We start from the raw sequence: 23497 nt of genomic DNA, 5'->3' as shown, positions 1-23497 counted from the left end.
TCCAAAAGCATAATTATCATAAATAATATGATAACGTACACCATCTAGATCGATCGATTCTGGAGTAACCTGCCAAGCCAGAGGAGATTCACCAGTTAATCTGAGGCTCCATCCATGCATGTGCTGCTAAAGACAGAGCAGTGAGACCACATTATGAGAAGTGCTATTAACAGACATCACAACCTTTATTTCACAACAAAGGCTTCCATTAGACTTTAATGTCAGTTTTAGAGTCCTGTCTATGATGTCCTTGATGTGACAGTTGTCCACAATCATTGTGGAAACTACAGTGGAGTCAGTAGTTGTGATATTCTGTGGAGTTACAATGGAAACAATGTTTTCCATAGGGACTGGAGCGCATGTACAGTGCCTTCAGAAAGTATTCACACCTCTTGACTCTTTCCACATGTTGTGTTACGGCCTTAATTTAAAATGGTAATCCATTATGATTTGTCGGCAGGGTAGTCTAGTGGTTAGAGCGTTGGACTAGTAACCGGAAGGTTGCAAGTTCAAATCCCCGAGCTGACAAGGTCGTTCTGCCCCTGAACAGACAGTTAACCCACTGTTCCTAGCCCGTCATTGAAAATAAGAATTTGTTCTTAACTGATTTGCCCGGTTAAATTAAGATATAAAAAATTTAAAAAAAAATCACTGGCCTATACACAATACCCCATAATGAATTATGTTTAAATATATATATATATTTTTTACACATTTCATAAAAAATTAAAACACTGACATGTCTTGAGTCAATGAGTATTCAAGGCCTTTGTTATGGCATGCCTAAATAAGTTCAGGAGTAAAGATGTGCTTAACAAGTAACAATAAATTGATGTCTTCACTATTATTCTACAATGTAGTAAATGGTAGAATTAAAGAAAAACCCTGGAATGAGTAGGTGTCAAATTGTGACTGGTACTGTACATTTAATCCATCTCGAATTAAGGCTGTAACACAAAATGTGGAATATTTCAAGGGGTATGAATACTTTCTGAAGGAAGTTCTGTTGACATCGAAATGCTGCATCTCCCCGAATTGTGACTGTATAGCACCAGAAACGTTACATTTCTCCTTGAATTCTTTCCTCATGATCATTAGGTTTCTCCTTGGGGTTGTAATGGCAAAATGTCATCTCTTTATGTCTGATGGACGACTGTATTAACAGGAGAACCTGCAGCAAAAAACATCCTCAGAATGATCACCATTTCATAAGGAGCCCCCCAAAAAACATCCTCAGAATGATCACCATTTCATAAGGAGCCCCCCCAAAAAACATCCTCAGAATGATCACCATTTCATAAGGAGCCCCCCAAAAAACATCCTCAGAATGATCACCATGGCATAAGGTGCACCCCAAAAAACACAGTGGCTACATCCTAATAATGGAATGCATGTCCTGCAGGGGAGAGGGCTACTGGGGTTCTGTGATGCTGCACCAATGTCTGTTTAAATCCAGAGCAGTGATGCAGTCCACCAGTAGTCCTGTTATCAGCTCTTACTACACGAACTACAGGACAGGGAATGCATTTTTAGGTGTGTGTGTGTGTGTGTGTGTGTGATAATGTATTCTCTGTATTTCCAGAACCAGTGGGGATGAGTCAGCTTAGAGAAGTGCTGAGCCAAGATAATAAAAGCCATAAAATAATGTGATCGAAGGCAGAGAAAATGAAAAAAAGGAGGGGGAGAGGGAAGGCAGGGAGAGATGATGAAATATTCAATAGCTAAAAGAAGAAAGGAGAGGTAATTCATGATAAAATACAGCTGAACATAAATCATAGCAGCGAAGAATAACACAAAAATACCAAGAACTTGCTGATTCAAACAAAAATCACTAGCTTTTTATTGTCCAACCAACACACAGAATGTGTGAAACTAAAACAGACAAAACTACGGTGTATTAAAAAACAGGGGGACATGAAGGCAGGGACGAGGCAGAAGGTCAAGTTCAGCGGTGACTGAAGAAGCCCTGAGGTGGGCTATGAAATCAGCTGTAAGATATAAGAGGTGAAGGGATAGGGGTTAAGGGGGAGGTCAGGGGTGACTGAAGAAGCCCTGAGGTGGGCTATGAAATCAGCTGTAAGATATAAGAGGTGAAGGGATAGGGGTTAAGGGGGAGGTCAGGGGTGACTGAAGAAGCCCTGAGGTGGGCTATGAAATCAGCTGTAAGATATAAGAGGTGAAGGGATAGGGGTTAAGGGGGAGGTCAGGGGTGACTGAAGAAGCCCTGAGGTGGGCTATGAAATCAGCTGTAAGATATAAGAGGTGAAGGGATAGGGGTTAAGGGGGAGGTCAGGGGTGACTGAAGAAGCCCTGAGGTGGGCTATGAAATCAGCTGTAAGATATAAGAGGTGAAGGGATAGGGGTTAAGGGGGAGGTCAGGGGTGACTGAAGAAGCCCTGAGGTGGGCTATGAAATCAGCTGTAAGATATAAGAGGTGAAGGGATAGGGGTTAAGGGGAGGTCAGGGGTGACTGAAGAAGCCCTGAGGTGGGCTATGAAATCAGCTGTAAGATATAAGAGGTGAAGGGATAGGGGTTAAGGGGGAGGTCAGCGGTGACTGAAGAAGCCCTGGGGGTGGTTGTACTTGAACGGCTTCAGACGGTTCGGACCCCTGAAACACAACCAGAGAGAAACACGCTGTCAGAATTACTGCGAAAGGAGTGTAGGAGTGTGTACACGCGAGCGTGTGTGTGTGTGTATGTACGTACCTTACGGTGCGTAGACACATCTTCTCTCTGAGAAACTCCCGTGGTCCCTCCACGCTGTCGTCCTGTCCATCGGTCTCCAGGTATACGTCCAGACAGACACAGAGACGAGCCACCTGATTGGTCAGCAGCTGGTGCCCTGGGCGGGGCCCCTGGAGCTCTGACTTAAACACATTCACCTCACTCTCCATGGCCTGGGGGAGGGGATACACATGTCAGTCACAGCCGGTGTGCATGACTAACCAGTGACATCAAAGGACATAACAGAATATAGAGATCCTCCCCTGGGTTAGGGTCTCATATTCAGTATGTGTGTATATATACACTCACTCTAAGGTTGTCATCTGTACGTCCGCTGCATTCGCCCTTCCAGCTGAGTGAAAGAGCAAACAGAGGAGAGACTTCTGGATAACGGGGGTTCAACACCACTGCAGCCTGAAGACGAGCTGAGGGGGGGGAGATAAATAGTTTATGGTTCCAGACTTTTCTTATGGTCTTTTCTTATCTTATGGTCCAAACAAAGAAAACAGAGAGGCCTCCATTTCGTCAGGAATGTCTTCATATATTAAGAAGTGAATCGTCTGTTTGGGCCCTGATCTTTACCTGTTCCTCTCTCCACCACAGCCATGAAGAACAGGTCCGTTTCCCGAGCCAGACCTGCATCTGACACATGCTGCGTGAACGACAGATTCTAGAGAGCGATAGAACACACAAAGAAAAGTAAGCTACCAGTATACGTTTTCCTTAATTAAACCGCCTTGATTTACACAGTGCTTTTTATAGCGACACCATCTACACCGCAGCGCCAATGAGAGTCAGAAGTAATAGTGAGTGCGAGGTTGAGTTGTAGTCAAGATTGTGCGCTTCCTGTGTACTCCTCGATTGCGTAGCGAGATGAAACAAAACGGGAGGTTGTGCGTGTCTTACTGTGTACTCCTGATGTGACATGGTTGTCCAGCGAGCCAGGCGGGAGAGAACCTTAGCAGGGAACAGGTGCTGGCACTCCGTGGACACTGGAACTATACTGTGCTCTGAAAACAGACAAACAATACCAACAGCATGCAGGAGACAGGTTATTTTGTCTGTGTGTGTAGCCGGAGATGAGAAATGTGAGTAGAACTGTTTATGGTCAGGCCAGACGTGTGTGTACCTAGTGAGGAGAACTGTTTGTGCAGGGCCAGGCGTGACTGGACTCGTCCTCTCAGCAGCTTCATGGTGCTCTCCATGTGACTGGCACTAAGAGAACTGCCTGCACGCAAACCCTGAAAAACACACACACACACACACATAGCAGGGTTAGACACACACACAGAAAGCACACCCCATAACAGGAGACATTTTACTATACACAATGGCAGGGCCACCCACACACACCTCTGGGGCATCACTTGGGAACTGCAGTCCTCCTAGACTCTGCACCCACAGGTAGGGATGACCCAACTCTGCCACGTAGTCGCCAAACGAACTAATCCTGCAAGAAAACAATATGTGTATTGATACTGAAGCAATTGTTCATGGTGTGTATACAGAGGTCTGGCATTAGGAAGGCATCCATACCCCACTTTATCAAACTGGTAACGGTTAGCGGGGTTGGGTGTCTCGCGGCCCTGGTCATTGGCATACAGGCAGTTGAGCAGCGTGTCAGAATTTAACAGCTCCCTGAGAGAGAGAGAACACAATTGTTACAGCACAGGTCACACACTCCCAAGCTCCAACAAACACAGGTCACTGAGACGTACCCTGCGCTGATGGCTCCAGTGAGGTCTGTGGCGGTGGAGACTTTGGCCTTGACAGTCATGATGTTCAGGTTCATCAGGTAGTAGTTGAACAGATGCAGCACACTGCCGTCTGGGGGAGAAAAGAAAGAAAGAAAGAAAGAAAGAGAGAGCGAGAGAGAGAGAGAGAGAGAGAAAGAGAGAGAGAAAGAAAGAAAGAGAGACAGAGAGAGACACAGAGAGCGAGAGAGAGAGAGAGAGACACATAGAGGAGGTTCACTGGGTGTGTCTGTGAGCATGATGCCATCTACTTATATATACAGTGGGGCAAAAAAGTATTTTTTTCTTTGAGAGTTGAAAGTCCGTGTTGCCCAGCAACATTCTTTTCCACCATAATTGGCAAATAAATTAGAAATCCCACAATGTGATTTTCTGGATTTTTTTTCTCATTTTGTCTGTCATAGTTGAAGTGTACCTACGATGAAAATTACAGGCCTCTCATCTTTTTAAGTGGGAGAACTTGCACAATTGGTGGCTGACTAAATACTTTTTTGCCCCACTGTATATATGTATATTCTATTCGACAAACAGGGAGTTGGGACGCGTATCTATGTGAGCGGGATGCTATCTATGTACTGTGGACGGTAAAATTGCCTCTCTGACAAAAGGTTCCACCTGCAACAGTCATCTCAGTGTGAATTGACACTTAATTATATAGTACAATGTATAGTATGATGTCATGGGGTCACTGCCCCACTCTGCCACGTAGTGCTACTGTGTAGGTAGCTGTATAGGACAGGTTGAGCCAAGGAGAAGAGAGGGACTGTTTAAACCTTGCTGACAGGGGGAGAAGACGAGGGGCAGAAGAAAGGAAATGGGGATGAGAAGAGGGAGGGGGAGATGGAGAAGGAGGTTCAGCATTGCAGGCGTAACTTCATCCATCCACTGATAGGCAAGCGGGTGCGGACAGTGCGTGTAGGTGGAGCTAGCAGCAGTGTAGGGCTGCAGCAGTCACACCTTATTCTAGATATTTTCATCAGCCTCTTCTTGCTCTCTCTGTTGTCCTCTAAACCAGGGGCAGTTTTTGTCTGTTTGCTGCATTAAAAGCAGTGTGTGCGTGTGTCAGTCTCTCAGGGTGTCATTGGGTTCTGTCTGACTGCAGAGGCAGGAGAGGAGAGGTGACATTGTGTAACCTCTGTAGTGATGTCATTGCCCATTGGACAAGAACAGTTTATTCACTGTCATCTATGCACCGAACCATCATTGAAATAGGACAAATACAAGAACCCACCTATTTATCATCATATACACTGTCCACAGAATCCTCATCAGCACGATTAATATCAGTTCCTAACAGTCCTATCATATATCGCTGAATGATCCTCTCTCCTCTACTGTCCCAGGGAGACTGAGAAGCAGCGACAGGGTCCTGCTGCCTGTCACACAGGAACAGTGTGTGTGTACCTTTGCATTTGAGGTCCAGGCAAAGAGAGAGAGGGTGTCTCTTCAGCATCTCACGTCTCTTATCATCCAGCTGACCACCTGTAGTAGGTCGCCTCCTCTTCTACAGACAGACAAAGGGGGGAGTATTACCATTAGTATTTATCATGCCATCATGTTCTACTGCTCATTTTAAGCTGGGTGGTTCGAGCCCTGAATGCTGATTGGTTGACAGCTGTGGTATATCAGACTGTACATGACAGGAATGACCCCAGATCTTTTTTTACTGCTCTAATTATGTTGGTAACCAGTTTATAATAGCAATAAGGCACCTCGGGGGTTTGTGGTATATGGCCAATATAAGAACAGCCCTTAACCGTGGTATATTGCCATATACCACAACCCCTCGTGCCTTATTGCTTAATTAATCAGATGTACGGATATCTGGCCCTAGTCTAAAGCAGTGCACTATATAGGGAGTAGGGTGCTCTTTGGGACACAATCTATAATCCTAACTGATCTATCATTGCAGTCGGCTAAAGGAGGACAGAGTTAACCTGGGCTTGCCCTTCACCTCAGAATTATTTCACAGAGAAAGACTAGATGAAGGGAGGGAGGGTCAGCTGAGGTGTAGTGACAGAGCAGCAGTAATGTGACCAAGCAAATCACAGACAGTTGTCTTCAGCAAAAAGATGAATAAATAAATTATTAAAAAAAGCTTGGCTGTCTGTGTCGGAGTGTGTAAGGTGTGTGTGAAGGAGTGTGTGTGTGAGGAGTATGACACACGTGTGAGAGTGAAGAGTATGACTGCCAACTGTGGGTGGGCTTGGGTTACAGTGACCCATCTTATCCATGCTTCCCAGAACCCATCACATGGCACCTGTCAGGAAGTGATCAATAGACCTCCTTTCCCTGTCTGCTATAACATTGTGTGTGTGTGTGTCAGCAGAGGTTGTTGGAACAATGTGAGCAGAGGAGAGGTGAACTCGTTGACACTGACGTGTGTGTGCGCGTGTCTGTGTGTGTACAGAATGGTATTAGAAGGGCCTCTAGTGGCAGTATGGTGTTGGACAGACCGTCTTCTCCTGCTCCTCCTCTGCATCAGAGTCACCAGAATCATCATCTAGAGAGGAGAGAAATCAGAACACACACACATTTCAATACCAACACAATTCATTAATTCACCACTGCCCAGTCAAAAAATAATCACTGCCCTGTCGAACACACACACACACACACGTCATTAACAGGCATCCAGGCATGCTGCAGTGTTACCCTGGGAGTCCTCTGGAGGTTTAGACAGAGCTTTGGCCTCGTCCACATCTCCACTGATGGACACACTCAGGCTCTTATCTGAAACACACACAAATAGAAACATGAAAACCACATGTCCCAAGACTTGTCCCTCCACAAAATTGATCATTTGACAAAGGAAAAAAATGACAAAAATCGTGTTCACAAGAAAGTAAAGCAGGCGAAGAGCCGTTTTGGATTGATACGTCATCAATAAAGTGGTGAACTGGGAGCATAAACAGTGTGCGGGCCCTCCTGTTCTTTACAAGCATCCTTTACTAGCCCAGGGCCTAAAGTTTAACGATGTGCGTATGATCAAACTTTTCACAAAATGTAAGTAAACATACAAAAACACTCACCGCAGGCCTGTCCGTAAGCGCTGGCCTGTACCAGGAGGACGTAGAGAGAGGGGGGAAGGTGGCGGGCGATCTCTGTCTGTCTCTGGGTCTGTTCAAACGGCATTGATAGGTACTCCTGAACCGGGAGGGATGCCTGGGGAGTGAGACATGTTTAGGTTTCAGGCCTAGTAGGTTACATTCTGGGTACAACGCCGTTTCAGAAGGCCCTGCCTGCAGTGCGTGTTATCTTGCACAAGTCCAGCCATCCATACCAGACAGAACCCTGGACTTGCAAAAGCTCTGTGGAACTGGTGTTGTTCTGTCCAGGGATATTTAAGTTCGCATTGTGTCCAGGTTCTAGGGGGTGTGAGAGAGAGTGTGTGTGTGTGTTACCTGCATGATAGCGTTGAGTCCAGGTTGTAGAGAACTCAGGTGTTCCTTCTTCACCTCAATGCCTTTCTGGATCTTCTCCTTACTGGACAGAGACTCCTTGTACTGCTCAGCCAGCCTACACACACCAGAGAAAAGTGGGAGTTCATGTACTGCTTAGCCAACCTACAGAGGAACAACAGTGTCTCAGTGTATGTGGCACCTCTTCCTCTGCTCCAGTTCCCAGTCCAACCTGGCCAGTGTGAGTTGGTGGGGGTCGTCCTTGGTAAGGGGGGTGCGGGAGATCTCAGGGGGGGCCTCCTGGTAGAACTCATCTACACTCACCAGATCTATCTCCTCATGTTTAGACCTGGACACAAACAAAAATCAACAACTTAGAAAAGACCAATAACCTCGAAGCTTCTCATTCCTGGACTTAGCCCTATAGACTTGGAGGAAATGTGAATTAGACCCCCCCCCCCCCCCCGTGGTACTGACTTGAACTCCAGACACTTGCTGATCTCCTTCTGCAGGTGCATGACCTCATAGAGCAGGTTCTGGAGCTGCAGGTGCAACACATCCACTCTCTGCTTGCCCTGGAGGGAGAGAGGGGAGGAAGGGGTATTAGATGCTTTTGCTGTGGGTGTGTAGAGAGTTTTCTATAATGTAACGTTTGAAAGTGTATATACAGTGAGGTCTAAAAGTATTTGGACAGTGACAAATGTTCTGTTTTGTCTCTTTACTCCAGCACATGACTATGGAGGTTAAAGTGCAGACTGTCAGCTTTGATTTGATGGTATTTTCATCCATATCAGGTGAACTGTTTAGAAAATCACAGCAAGTCCAGTATTTGGCCCCATATTCCTAGCACGCAATGACTACATCAAGCTTGATGGATGCATTTGCCATTTGTTTTGGTTGTGTTTCATGTTATTTTGTGCCTAATAGGAATGAATGGTAAATAATGCACTGTGTCATTTGAGTCACTTTTTTTGTAAATAAGAATAGAATGTTTAACACTTCTACATTCATGACTATGGATAATGTTGAATGAATTGTGAAGAATGATGAGTGATAAAGTTAGAGGCACAAAGATCTTACCCCAAGACAGTCTAACCTCTCACCATTACCAATAACAGGAGGGGGTTAGCAGTCTTTATTGCGTGTTGGGGGGGGGGGTGTTATGCCCCCCCCCCCCCCCCCGCCACACACTTTCAAACTCATCATTTGCTGCTGCTATTCTGTATTCTATTCTTACTCTTATTATCTATCCAGATGCCTAGTCTCTTTACCCTGCCTTCATGTACATATCTACCTCAGATACCTCATAACCCTGCACATTGACCTGGCACTGTTACACCCTGTATAGAGCTCCATTGTTTATTTTATATCACTACACTGAGCAAAAAAATAAACGCAACACGTAAAGTGTTGGTCCCATGTTTCATGGGCTGAAATAAAAGATCTCAGAAATGTTCCATATGCACAAAAAGCTTATTTTAGAGAACTGTTGTGCACAAACATTTTTACATTCCTGTTAGTGAGCATTTCTCCTTTGCCAAGAAAATCAATCCACCTGATAGTTGTGGCATATCAAGAATCTGATTAAAACTTCTTTGGGATAGGGGGCAGTATTTTCACGTCCGGATGAAAAGTGTGCCCAAAGTAAACTGCTTGTCACTCAGGCCCAGAAGCTAGGATATGCATATAATTACATTTAGATAGAAACTTGAGTGTTTTCTAAAACTGTTAAAATTATATGTCTGTCAGTATAACAGAACTGATATGGCAGGTGAAACACCGAGGACAAACCATCCCCCAAAAATTATAATTTCAGCTTACCACTGTTTTCAATGGCTCGTACTATAATTATAAGTCCAAGTCCTCCCAAATTGCAGTTCCTAGGGCTTCCACTAGATGTCAACAGTCTTTAGAAAGAGTTTCAGGCTGGTTTTTGGAAAAATGACCCAGAAATTGTAGTTTTTCTAGGTGGCTCCTATTTTGGCTGTAGTGTTTCCAAGCGTGTGGAAGAAAGCGAGTTCTTTCTGAATTATCTCCGGTAATGAACATACTAATCTCAGTCTTACATTTGATCATTTATTTGCGTATTAGGATACCTAAGGTTGGATTATAAACGTTGTTTTTTTATTTTATTTATTTCACCTTTATTTAGCCAGGTAGGCTAGTTGAGAACAAGTTCTCATTTACAACTGCGACCTGGCCAAGATAAAGCATAGCAGTGTGAACAGACAACACAGAGTTACACATGGAGTAAACAAATAACAAGTCAATAACACAGTAGATAGAAAAAAAGAAAAAAAGAGTCTATATACACTGTGTGCAAAAGGCATGAGGTAGGCGAATAATTACAATTTTGCAGATTAACACTGGAGTGATAAATGATCAGATGGTCATGTACAGGTAGAGATACTGGTGTGCAAAAGAGCAGAAAAGTAAATAAATAAACAGTATGGGGATGAGGTAGGTAAATTGGGTGGGCTATTTACCGATAGACTATGTACAGCTGCAGCGATCGGTTAACTGCTCAGATAGCAGATGTTTAAAATTGGTGAGGGAGATAAAAGTCTCCAACTTCAGCGATTTTTGCAATTCGTTCCAGTCACAGGCAGCAGAGAACTGGAACGAAAGGTGGCCAAATGAGGTGTTGGCTTTAGGGATGATCAGTGAGATACACCTGCTGGAGCGCGTGCTACGGGTGGGTGTTGCCATCGTGACCAGTGAACTGAGATAAGGCAGAGCTTTACCTAGCATGGACTTGTAGATGACCTGGAGCCAGTGGATCTGGCGACGAATATGTAGCGAGGGCCAGCCGACTACAGCATACAGGTCGCAGTGGTGGGTGGTATAAGGTGCTTTAGTAACAAAACGTTTGACTTGTTTATTAAAGTTTTTATGGCATGCTGACTGCAGGAATGTTCACCGGAGCTGTTGCCAGAGAATTTAACATCAATTTCTTTACCATAAGCTGCCTCCAACATAATTTTAGAGAATTTGACAGTATGTACAAGCCTCACAAACACAGGCAATGTGTATGGTGTTCCGTGGGCGAGCTGTTTGCTGATGTCAACGTTGTGAACAGAGTGCCACATGGTGGCAGTAGGGTTATGGTATGGGCAGGCATAAGCTATGGACAACAGACACAATTTAATTTTATCAATGACAATTTGAATGCAGTGATAACGTGACAAGATCCTGATGCCTACAATCGTACTACACCGGCTCCGAAACTCGTCGGATGTGGCAGGGCTTGTAAACTATTACAGACTACAAAAGGGAAGCCCAGCCGAGAGCTGCCCAGTGACACAAGCCTACCAGACAAGCTAAACTACTTATATTTTTACTTCGAGGCAAGTAACATTGAAACATGCATGAAAAGTATCAGCTGTTCCGGACGACTGTGTGATCACACTCTCCGCAGCCGATGTGAGTAAGACCTTTACACAAGTAAACATTCTCAAGGCCGCAGGGCCAGACGGATTACCAGGACGTGTACTCTGAGCATGCGCTGACCAACTGGCAAGTGTCTCACTGACATTTTCAACCTCTCCCTGTCTGACTGTAATACCAACATGTTTTAAGCAGACAACCAGAGTGCCTGTACCCAAGAACACTAAGGTAATCTGCATAAATGACTACATGTAGCCATGAGAAACTTTGAAAGGCTGGTCATGGCTCACATCAGCACCATTATCCCATAAACCCTAGACCCACTCCAATTTGCATACCACCCTAACATATCCACAGATGATGCAATCTCTATCGCACTCCACACTGCCCTTTCCCACCTGGACAAAAAGGAACACCATGTGAGAATGCTACTCATTGACAACACCATAGTGCCCTCAAAGCTCATCACTAAGCTAAGGACCCTGGGACTAAACACCTCCCTCTGCAACCGACAGGCAGCACCCAGGTGGTAAGGGTAGGTAACAACACATCTGCCGCAATGATCCTCAACACGGGAGCACCTCAGAGGTGCGTGCTCATTGCCCTCCTATACTCCCTGTTCACTCATGACTGCACGGCCAGGCACGACGCCAACACCATCGTTAAGTTTGCCGATGACACAACAGTGGTAGGCCTGATCACCAAAAACAATGAGGCAGCCTATAAGGAGGTCGTCAGAGACCTGACTGTGTGGTGCAAGGACAACAACCTCTCCCTCAACGCGATCAAGACAACGGAGATGATTGTGGACTACAGGAAAAGGACGACCGAGCACACCCTCATTCTCATTGACGGGGCTGTAGTGGAGCAGGTTGAGAGTTTCAAGTTCCTTGGCGTCACCAATAAACTAACATGGTCCAAGCACACCAAGACAGTCACGACAAAACCCATTCCTCCTCAAAATTTGGCATGGGTCCTCAGATCCTCAAAACGTTCTACAGCTGCACCATCCTGACGCTTTCATCACTGCCTGGTATAGCAATTGCTCGGCCTCCGACCGCAAGGCACTACAGAGGGTAGTGCGTACAGCCAAGTACATCACCGGGGCCAAGCTTCCTTCCATCAAGGACCTCTATACCAGGCGGTGTCAGAGGAAGGCCCTAAAAACGGTCAAAGACTCCAGCCACCCTAGTCAGACTGCTCTCTCTGCTACCGCACGGCAAGCGGTACCTGAGCGCCAAGTCTAGGTCCAAGAGGCTTCTAACCGGCTTCTACCCCAAGCCACAAGACTCCTGAACATCTAATCAAATGGCTACCCAGACTATTTGCATTGTCCCCCTTCTACTCTCTGATTTGATGGTTCGTTGGAGGGCATACCTGGATCTCTTCCCCTTTCCACATTTTGTTACATTACAGACTTATTCTAAAATGTATTACATTAATCCCCCCCTCATAATACAGGTTTTTTTTTTGTTTTGTTTTTTTGCAAATGTCAACAAAAATATCTAAAATACAATATTTACCTAAGTATTCAGACCCTTTACTATGAGACTCAAAATTGATATCAGGTGCATCCTGTTTCCATTTATCATGCTTGAGATGTTTCTACAACTTGGAGTCCACCTGTGGTAAATTCAGTTGATTGGGCATGATTTGGGGGCGACAGGTAGCCTAGTGGTTAGAGAGTTGGACTAGTAACCGAAGGGTTGCAAGATCGAATACACGAGCTGACAAGGTAAAACAAATCTGTCGTTCTGCCCCTGAACAAGGCAGTTAACCCACTGTTCCTAGGCCGTCATTGAAAATAAGAATTTGCTCTTAACTGACTTGCCTAGTTAAAATCAGCAGGTAAAATAAAGCTTGAATGGCCTGCACAGAGCCCTGACCTCTACCTCATCGAACACCTTCGGGATGAATTTGAACGCCGACTGCGAGCCAGGCTTAATTACCCAACACCAGTGCCCTACCTCACTACTGCTCGTGGCTGAATGGAAGCAAGTCCCAGCAGCAATGTTCCAACATCTAGTGGAAAGCCTTTCCAGAAGAGTGGAGGCTGTTATAACAGCAAACGGGGGGGGCTCAACTCTATATTAATGCCCATGATTTTGGAATGAGATGTTCAACGAGCAGGTGTTCACACACTTTTGGCCATGTCGTGTATCTGTATAGTTGAAAATGTGATGGGAACACATTGAACTTTAGATTTTTATTTGGTACATGAAAGCTTGAGTGAAAAAGTACATTGCGTTCAATAAGACATCATGCACTGATTTTTTACCCGTAACAAGTCCATTTGGTGTCAACCCACTATTGGTGGGAAAAGTGGATTCTAGAATATTTGCATGAAAATGTGTCACCAACTGGACGGAAACTTTGCTACTGTCCAAATACTTTTGGACCTCACTGTATGTATAAGTACCTCGTGTGTCTGGTCTCTCCCCCTCTTCAGTCTCATGTGAGCCAGGCGGTTGAGTTTCTTCAGGCTCATAAAGTGGATACAGCTCTGCATCCTCTTCTCCTCTACCTCAACACACTGGAGAGAAGGGCAGCCATCATGGGGGTTAGAGCAATTCTATTATAAGACGGAGGAGTAGCATCTGATTGTATAGGACACTCATTTTCTGACTGAGTGTGTGTCTCACCCCATCCTTGGCACCGTTGGCTTTCAGCTCCTGGATGTCGTTCATCAGTTTGGCCAGAGCTTCACAGGTCAGTTTATACTGCTGGTAGTCCTCTTCAGGGTCCCTGCCATCCAGCTCCACTTCCTCACTGTACACACGTATGTCCTGAAAACACACACAGTCAATTTCAGTAACGCTCCCACCATACTCCTCTGCCTCCCCTCGCCCTACAGTTCTCAACTCTCGCCCGCCCGTATCTGCTGTTCACTCCTTTGCTCACCTAGATTTGAAAACCCAGTCAACAGCACCATTGGTATATTGTGGAAGTTAACCCGTCTGTCTAGAGAGACTAGTGCTCACCTGGTCCCCTTCTCCGCGGCCGCATTTCCCCTCCGGTGTGCCCGTCTCGCTGCGGAGCACTTTCGACTTGCGCTTCTTCAGGGCGTCAGACATGGCTTGTGAAGGTCAGAGGACACTAAATAGAGAAAACGTATTTATATAGAAAGCTAGCTAGATACGCTAGGCACGACAGAGATATTGGAGAAAGGAGGAGATAGGAATTCCAGTGGCCAATGAATGGAGAAACATATAACGCCCCACCCAACAGACTGTCAACCAATCACGTTCATTGTCATGCTGCGTAACGCAGTTGCTAAGATAATCGTCACACAATCCATTTAAAAGTATGAGTGAGTCGAGAAACATGCATATTTTCCTCGAAAGTACATGTATTATAGCTTTGAAATCATGACATTACCCAATTGACTCCTTGAAGGAGTGCTTTCTTTGCAGGATTGTGCCCAGAATACACCGCACAGCCCATTGGCAATGTACGGGCAACATACATAAATGGGAACTAGTACAAATCCAATGGAGATTTCTATCTGTGACACTGACTCAACTCCAGCCACTTTAATAATGGGAATTGATGGGAAATGATGTAAATATATCACTAGCCACTTTAAACAATGCTACCTTATATAATGTTACTTACCCTACATTATTCATCTCATATGCATACGTATATACTGTACTCTATATCATCGACTGTATCCTTATGTAATACATGTATCACTAGCCACTTTAAACTATGCCACTTTGTTTACATACTCATCTCATTTGTACATACTGTACTCGATACCATCTACTGTATCTTGCCTATGCTGCTCTGTACCATCACTCATTCATATATCCTTATGTACATATTCTTTATCCCCTTACACTGTGTACAAGACAGTAGTTTTGGAATTGTTAGTTAGATTACTTGTTGGTTATTACTGCATTGTCGGAACTAGAAGCACAAGCATTTCGCTACACTCGCATTAACATCTGCTAACCATGTGTATGTGACAAATAAAATTTGATTTGATTTGATCTCTGGCCCATAGAGATAGAGGACTTGCCTTTTTTCTGTGCCATTATAGTGTCTGTAAAACCTATAGAAATCCCTATGCAGTTGACAACGGAAGCATGGTGGAAACCCTCAATGGCAATAGAGTGGTGAGGAGGAGATCGGAGAAAATTTAGCCATTGGCGTTCGTGTCAATTAACACGTAACATTCTTGGATTACTCACACGAATAAAGTCAGATTTACAGTGCATTCAGAAAGTATTCAGACCCCTTCCCTTTTTACACAGTATGTTACAGCCCTATTCTAAAAATGATTAAATGTATGTTTTTCCTCAATTGACACAATAGCCCATAATGACAAAGTGAAAACAGGTTTAGACATTTCTGCAAATGTCAACAACAAAACATTTACTAAAATATCTTATTTACATAAGCATTCAGAGCCTTTGCTATGAGACTCAAAATTGAGCTCAGGTGCATCCTGTTTCCATTGATCATCCGTGAGATGTTTCTACGAGTTGATTGGAGTCCGCCTTTGTTAAATTCAGTTGATTGGACATGATTTGGAAAGGCACAAACCTGTCCATATAAGGTCCCACAGTTGACAGTGCATGTCAGATCAAAAACCAAGCCATGAGGTTGAAGGAATTGTCAATAGAGCTCTGAGACAGGATTGTCTCAAGGCACAGATCTGGGGAAGGGTACAAAAACATTTATACAGCATTGAAGGTCCCCAAAGACACGGTGGCCTTCATCATTCTTAAGATTGGAACCACCAAGGCTCTTCCTAGAGCTGGCAGCCCGGTCAAACTGAGCAATCGGGGGAGAAGGGCCTTGGTCAGGAAGGTGACCAAGAACCCAATGGTCACTCAGAGAGCTTCAGAGTTCCTCTGTGGAGATGGGAGAACCTTCCAGAAGGACAACCATCTCAGCAACACTCCACCAATCAGGCCTTTATGGTAGAGTGGACAGATGGAAACCACTCCTAGTAAAAGGCAAATGACAGCCCGCTTGGAATGTGCCAAAAGCACATAAGACTCTCAGACAATGAGAAAAAAAAAATCTGGTCTGATGAAACAAATACTGAACTCTTTGGACTGAATGTCAAGCGGCACTTCTGGAGGAAACCTGGCACAATCTCTATGGTGAAGCATGGTGGCAGCATCATGCTGTTGGGATATTTTTCAGCGGCAGGGACTGGGAGACTAGTTAGGATTGAGGGAAGGATGAATGGCGCAAAGTCCTGAGATACCTAAACCTGCTCCAGAGTGTCCAGGACCTCAGACCGGAGCGAAGGCTCAACTTCCAACAGGACAATGACCCTAAGCACACAGCCAAGACAACGTAGGAGTGGCTTCAGAACGAGTCTCTGAAATGTCCTTGAGTGGCCCAGCCAGAGCTCGATCGAACATCTCTGGAAAAACCTAAAAATAGTTGTGCAGCAACACTCCCCATCCAACCTGACAGAGCTTGAGAGGATCTTGAGAAGAATTGAGAGAAGAAATGGGAGAAACTCCCAAAATACAGGCGTGCCAAGCTTGTAGTGTCATAACCAGGAAGACTTGAGGCTGTAATCGCTGCCAAAGGTGCTTCAAAGTACTGAGTAAAGGGTCTGAATACTTGCCAAATACATTTAAACTCAGTTTACAATTCCTGACATTTAATCCTGGTAAAAATTCCCTTGTTTTAGGTCAGTTAGGATTACCACTTTATTTTAAGAATGTGAAATGTCAGAATAGTAGAGTGATTTATTTCAGCTTTTATTTCTTTCATCACATTCCCAGTGGGTCAGAGGTTTACACACTCAATTAGTATTTGGTAGCATTGCCTTTAAATTGTTGAACTTGGGTCAAATGTTTTGGGTAGCCTTCCACAAGCTTCCCACAATAAGTTGGGTGAATTTTGGCCCATTCCTCCTGACAGAGCTGGTGTAACGGAGTCAGGTTTTTAGGCCTCCTTGCTTGAACACGCTTTTTTAATTCTGCCCACAAATGTTCTATAGGCTTGAGGACATGGCTTTGTGATGGCCACTCCAATACCATGATTTTGTTGTCCTTAAGCCATTTTGCCACAACTTTGGAAGTATGCTTGGGGTCATTGTCCATTTGGAAGATCCATTTGTGACCAAGCTTTAACTTCCTGACTGATGTCTTGAGATGTTGCTTCAATATATCCACAATTTTCTTGCCTCATGATGTCTTCTATTTTGTGAAGTGCACCAGTCCCTCCTGCAGCAAAGCACCCGCACAACATGATGCTGCCACCCCCGTGCTTCACGGTTGGGATGGTATTCTTTGGCTTGCAAGCCTCCCCCTTTTTCCTCCAAACAAAACGATTGTCATTACGGCCAAACAGTTCTATTTTTGTTTCATCAGACCAGAGGACATTTCTCCAAACATACAGTGCCTTGCGAAAGTATTCGGCCCCCTTGAACTTTGCGACCTTTTGCCACATTTCAGGCTTCAAACAAAGATATAAAACTGTATTTTTTTGTGAAGAATCAACAACAAGTGCGACACAATCATGAAGTGGAACGAAATTTATTGGATATTTCAAACTTTTTTAACAAATCAAAAACTGAAAAATTGGGCGTGCAAAATTATTCAGCCCCCTTAAGTTAATACTTTGTAGCGCCACCTTTTGCTGCGATTACAACTGTAAGTCGCTTGGGGTATGTCTCTATCAGTTTTGCACATCGAGAGACTGAAATGTTTTGCCATTCCTCCTTGCAAAACAACTCGAGCTCAGTGAGGTTGGATGGAGAGCATTTGTGAACAGCAGTTTTCAGTTCTTTCCACAGATTCTCGATTGGATTCAGGTCTGGACTTTGACTTGGCCATTCTAACACCTGGATATGTTTATTTTTGAACCATTCCATTGTAGATTTTGCTTTATGTTTTGGATCATTGTCTTGTTGGAAGACAAATCTCCGTCCCAGTCTCAGGTCTTTTGCAGACTCCATCAGGTTCTCTTCCAGAATGGTCCTGTATTTGGCTCCATCCATCTTCCCATCAATTTTAACCATCTTCCCTGTCCCTGCTGAAGAAAAGCAGGCCCAAACCATGATGCTGCCACCACCATGTTTGACAGTGGGGATGGTGTGTTCAGCTGTGTTGCTTTTACGCCAAACATAACGTTTTGCATTGTTGCCAAAAAGTTCAATTTTGGTTTCATCTGACCAGAGCACCTTCTTCCACATGTTTGGTGTGTCTCCCAGGTGGCTTGTGGCAAACTTTAAACGACACTTTTTATGGATATCTTTAAGAAATGGCTTTCTTCTTGCCACTCTTCCATAAAGGCCAGATTTGTGCAATATACGACTGATTGTTGTCCTATGGACAGAGTCTCCCACCTCAGCTGTAGATCTCTGCAGTTCATCCAGAGTGATCATGGGCCTCTTGGCTGCATCTCTGATCAGTCTTCTCCTTGTATGAGCTGAAAGTTTAGAGGGACGGCCAGGTCTTGGTAGATTTGCAGTGGTCTGATACTCCTTCCATTTCAATATTATCGCTTGCACAGTGCTCCTTGGGATGTTTAAAGCTTGGGAAATCTTTTTGTATCCAAATCCGGCTTTAAACTTCTTCACAACAGTATCTCGGACCTGCCTGGTGTGTTCCTTGTTCTTCATGATGCTCTCTGCGCTTTTAACGGACCTCTGAGACTATCACAGTGCAGGTGCATTTATACGGAGACTTGATTACACACAGGTGGATTGTATTTAATTTGAATAATTTTGCACGCCCAATTTTTCAGTTTTTGATTTGTTAAAAAAGTTTGAAATATCCAATAAATGTCGTTCCACTTCATGATTGTGTCCCACTTGTTGTTGATTCTTCACAAAAAAATACAGTTTTATATCTTTATGTTTGAAGCCTGAAATGTGGGAAAAGGTCGCAAAGTTCAAGGGGGCCGAATACTTTCGCAAGGCACTGTATGAACTTTGTCCCCATGTGCAGTTGCAAACCGTAGTCTGGCTTTTTTATGGTGGGTTTGGAGCAGAGGTTTCTTCCTTGCTGAGTGGCCTTTCAGGTTATGTCGATATAGGACTCATTTTACTGTGGATATACAGTTGGGGGAAAAAGTATTTAGTCAGCCACAAATTGTGCAAGTTCTCCCACTTAAAAAACCTTGTGAAGACTTACAGAAAATGTTTGACCTCTGTCATTGTCAACAAAGGGTATATAACAAAGTATTGAGATAAGAATTGTCAATAACAAAAGTTTATTTTCCACCATAATTTGCAAATAAATTCATTAAAAATCCTACAATGTGATTTTCTGGATTTTTTTTCTCATTTTGTCTGTCATAGTTAAAGTGATGATGAAATGTGAAATGTGATGAAAATTACAGGCCTCTCATCTTTTTAAGTGGGAGAAATTGCACAATTGGTGGCTGACTAAATACTTTTTTGCCCCTCTAGATACTTTTGTACCCGTTTCCTCCAGCATCTTCACAATGTCCTTTGCTGTTGCTCTGGGATTGATTTGCACTTGTCGCACCAACGTACGTTCATCTCTAGGAGACAGAATGAGTCTCCTTCCTGCGTGGTATAACAGCTGCATGGTCCCATGGTGTTTATACTTGCGTACTATTGTTTGTACAGATGAACATGGTACCTTCAGGCGTTTGGAAATTGCTCCCAGTGATGAACCAGACTTGTGAAGGTCTACAATGTTTTTTCTGAGGTCTTGGCTGATTTATTTTGATTTTCCCATGATGTCAATCAAAGAGACTGAGTTTGAAGGTAGGCCTTGAAATACATCTCCACCTCCAATTGACTCAAATTAACCTATCAGAAGCTTCTAAAGCCATGACATCATTTTCTGGAATTTTACAAGCTGTTTAAAGGCACAGTCAACTAGTGTATGTAAACTTCTGACCCACTGGAATTGTGATATGTTATTTCACTGCCTGAACAATTGTTGGAAAAATTACTTCATGCACAAAGTAGATGTCCTGACAGACTTGCCAAATCTATAGTTTGTTAACCAGAAATTTGTGGTGTGGTTGAAAAACAAGTTTTATTGACTCCAACCTAGGTGTAACCTAACTTCTGACTTTAACTGTATGTAAATATGACTTCTGTAAAAAAAAATATAAATGTGCAAAAATTCTAAACCCGTTTTTGCTTTATAATTATGGGGATGTGTGCAGATTAAGGGGGAGGAATATTTCATCCGTTTAAGAATACGGTTAAGGTAAACAAAATGTGGAAAAGTGAAGGGGTCTGAATACTTTCTGAATGCACTGTAAATCAATAAATATATCAGTTTAGAAAAGGTTAATGGTACAAGACTGTACATATCTGGCTGTGATGGCAAAAAAAAAATCACTAGATACCCCATCGAGCAATGCGGGTAGAGGCTGTCCGTTGTCACAGTTCCAAGACCAGTCAGAAACGTCCAGCTAACCCTAGCCAATGACTCCGGTGGAGCTCATAACGGAACTTGGAACTGCAATAAGGGTACATTATGCAGAAATCGCTCCGCCATTTCCTAGTAGAAACATAGAATAGTTTGCCGAATTTCAGTTCGACAAAACAAAGTATAGAGAATCATTGTACCATCGAAACCGCTGAAATATTTTAAATAACCACATTGTACGCAAAAACAAAACTTCAGACTGGGAAGCATAGAAATAGTGCAAATAGAACAGATCCACCACTTAGACGGCCAATGAGTGACAGATATAACTAACATTTCTGCGAATTTGGTTGGTCACCCAAAAAGTTAAATATTTTACTTGTAGCAATGATATCCTTCGCCACCGTTGTCTTACGACACGACAGATAGCTCGAACCAGCAGCCATGACTATTCAACTAAACAATGCATTTAAGTTTAGTTCCAGCGACAAAGTTGCATAATTGTGTGACTCGTTAAGTCAATGCAGTATTTAAGAAGTTTGGCCAAGATGACTAAAACCAACATTGTTAAACTAGCCAGCTAGCTTAACCATGGAAAACCGTGTAAAACCAACTCGGGACAGGATATAGCTGGGCGCACTTGGCAATTTCAGGAGTTTTAATGCCCTGATATCAGGAGCTGGCGGCAAAAAGTTTGATTCAACAATTCAGTCTGGAACAAATGCATCAGATGACATTTGAGATGAATCAATATACAAACACTGAAATCAGCTGAAATCAGCTGAAACTATCAATAGTGTAGTGTCAACACTTAGTACTTATTTATATAATAATAAAGACTCGGAATACAAAGCAATTGAACTGGAGCTTCACATTTACTCAAACGAGTTAGTACCAGAATAACATAGAACACTGCGCATGACCAAGGGTGCTCCATCCTTAAAGGGGACATCAGTAATTAACAGAACATATCAAATAGTATAACAATGTTTGCTTTCACCATTCATTTTCTGGATTCAGGTTAAGTACAGTGGAGGATGCTGAGGGGAGGACAGCTCATAATAATTGGCTGGAATGGAGTCAATTGAATGGTATCAATCAGAGGGGTTGGATTAAATGCGGGAGACATTTCACTTGAATGCCTTCAGTTGTGCAAATATCAAAGCTATAACTATAACGAACCCAAAATAATGTAGTTTACAGTGGGAGCAAATGAAGCAGTGCGTAGAACCAGCAAGGAGGTGAGCAAAGCCACGCAGGAACTAGCGAGATCATATTGGTGCGTTGTAGCATGATTAATGCTGTGATTCTGATGCATTCAAATTTATAGCACCTGAAGCATGCGCCGTGCACGTTACATGCTCCTGCGCATGCTTCAGATGATAACTCTGAACACACTTGCGCTACCAGCGCTTTGAAAAGTTGATGTAATTACAATTGTGGATAAAGGGCCAACCGCATGGTCGGACAACCAGTAAAGTGGAGGCTTTGTAGGAAACTTTCCTGATTCAAACGCTCAATGCTGCCGACGTAGAATTCAATGTCGGCTTTCTCAGGCAATATGTGATTATGTCCATGCCAAACTGAGTTATCCACGATGAGTCCTTTATACCTATGATCTGGCCAAAATGGCAAATATTTTTTATAACGATGGAGTTGCTAGCCAGCTAAAGTTAGTAAATAAACAAGCTAGCTATCAAAGTAGTAATAACAATTATTGCAGGCACCACACACGATATACTCACCAAAACGATATAAAATACGGTAAACAAAATCCAGGACGTTCATTTATCCATTAAGCTCGTAGTTTCCAGTTCCAACGCAAAGCACTATGGGTAAAAGTCTTCTTCGTTGGTCATGGCAGCGGGTACTATAGTGAGGCATACTGCCATCTAGGCTACTGGAGTCCCGCGCCTCAGCTAGTTCATTGTCTTCAATTAACCTTTAACTAGGCAAGTCCATTAAAAACAAATTATTTACAATGACAGCCTGCCCCAGCCGACACTGGGCCAATTGTGCACCGCCCTATGGGCCTCTCAATTATGGCCGGTTGAGAATGGAATGGAATTGAACCAGGGTCTGTAGGGACACCTCTAGCACCGAGATGCAGCATCTTACACTGCTGTGCCACTCAGGAGTTTGTTTGAATGCTAAATGACGAGACAGAGGCATTGATGCGAGTAACCAGTCTTGTTCAGTACATCACCACACATCCGGGTATCTGAAGCACCCCGGTAAAACACAAGAGTTGCAGTAATGAACATTTACCAACAGATGGCATCACTGTGCCATCTTACACCCATAACATCTTCCCTTTAATAAAATAGGACAGGAGGTGTCAATTCACTAACAAAACAAACCTAGTAACAATTTCCAACATGAACAGTTTAGTATTTTTTTTTTTTTTTTTTTTTTTTTTCCAGAACAACAACACATTTTGATATTCTCTTCACTTTTATCTCTGTCAACAATCCCTGATGGGAAACCTACAGATTAAGTCTTTTTGGTGGCTGGGACAGACGCCCGCATCGTGAAAAGACAGGGGGCTTGTCTGCGAGGACTGCGGGTTCCCGCACAGGCGTGTCACCTGAATGTCTAAGGGGAGAATTGATGGGTGAGGGAGCGGCCGACCTGTGATCCCCTGGCTCTTCGCCCAGTGCCTCAGGCCCCATGTGACTTGCTGGGGTTCTGTCTTTTGTCATGCGACCCCTTTGACCATCAGGGTTCTGAGTAGGTGCTGTCTCAGCAATCCGAAGGTCAACCCTGTTACGACGGTACAGTGATCCATTCACTTCGACCAAGTAGGAGCGTGGTGCCACTTTCTGTACACAGGATCCGAGTCTCCAGAGGCCTGTCCGGTCCCCTGGTAGTGGCTTCATTCGCACCGTTTCACCC

General features: G+C 43.9%; 1 protein-coding gene across 1 annotated transcript; it reads right to left on the bottom strand.

The window, feature by feature from the left end:
- Nucleotides 1-1809: 1809 nt before the first annotated feature.
- Nucleotides 1810-22474, bottom strand: LOC110525768 (THO complex subunit 5 homolog). The gene is made up of 20 exons (XM_021606186.3): nt 22348-22474; nt 14249-14363; nt 13910-14053; nt 13687-13800; nt 8358-8455; nt 8083-8229; nt 7884-7998; nt 7512-7644; nt 7135-7212; nt 6936-6982; nt 5884-5983; nt 4444-4552; nt 4262-4363; nt 4079-4175; nt 3855-3966; nt 3632-3735; nt 3308-3395; nt 3035-3150; nt 2708-2898; nt 1810-2610 (listed from the first exon to the last, which is right to left on the bottom strand). Exons 2-20 carry the CDS (start codon nt 14339-14341, stop codon nt 2547-2549), a joined length of 2052 nt encoding a protein of 683 aa, XP_021461861.2. The 5' UTR covers nt 14342-14363; nt 22348-22474; the 3' UTR covers nt 1810-2546.
- Between the last annotated feature and the right edge of the window lie 1023 nt (nt 22475-23497).

Source organism: Oncorhynchus mykiss, chromosome 6 (genome assembly GCF_057628025.1).
Source record: "Oncorhynchus mykiss isolate SJ-2025 chromosome 6, ASM5762802v1, whole genome shotgun sequence".
Classification (NCBI taxonomy): Eukaryota; Metazoa; Chordata; class Actinopteri; order Salmoniformes; family Salmonidae; genus Oncorhynchus; species Oncorhynchus mykiss.
Note: the sequence above shows the minus strand (reverse complement) of the source record. Positions and strands in the feature narration are given on the sequence as shown.

What these genes read in the sequence shown, in the direction of transcription:
- LOC110525768 (XM_021606186.3), bottom strand. Translation starts at nt 14,341, where the DNA reads ATGTCTGACGCCCTGAAGAAGCGCAAGTCGAAAGTGCTCCGCAGCGAG. An exon ending in AGGAGGAGCAGGAGAAGACG is followed by an intron (nt 5,984 to 6,935) that starts GTCTGTCCAACA and finishes GTCTGTCTGTAG; the next exon opens with AAGAGGAGGCGACCTACTAC. An exon ending in TGTCACATCAGGAGTACACA is followed by an intron (nt 3,396 to 3,631) that starts GTAAGACACGCA and finishes ATCGCTCTCTAG; the next exon opens with AATCTGTCGTTCACGCAGCA.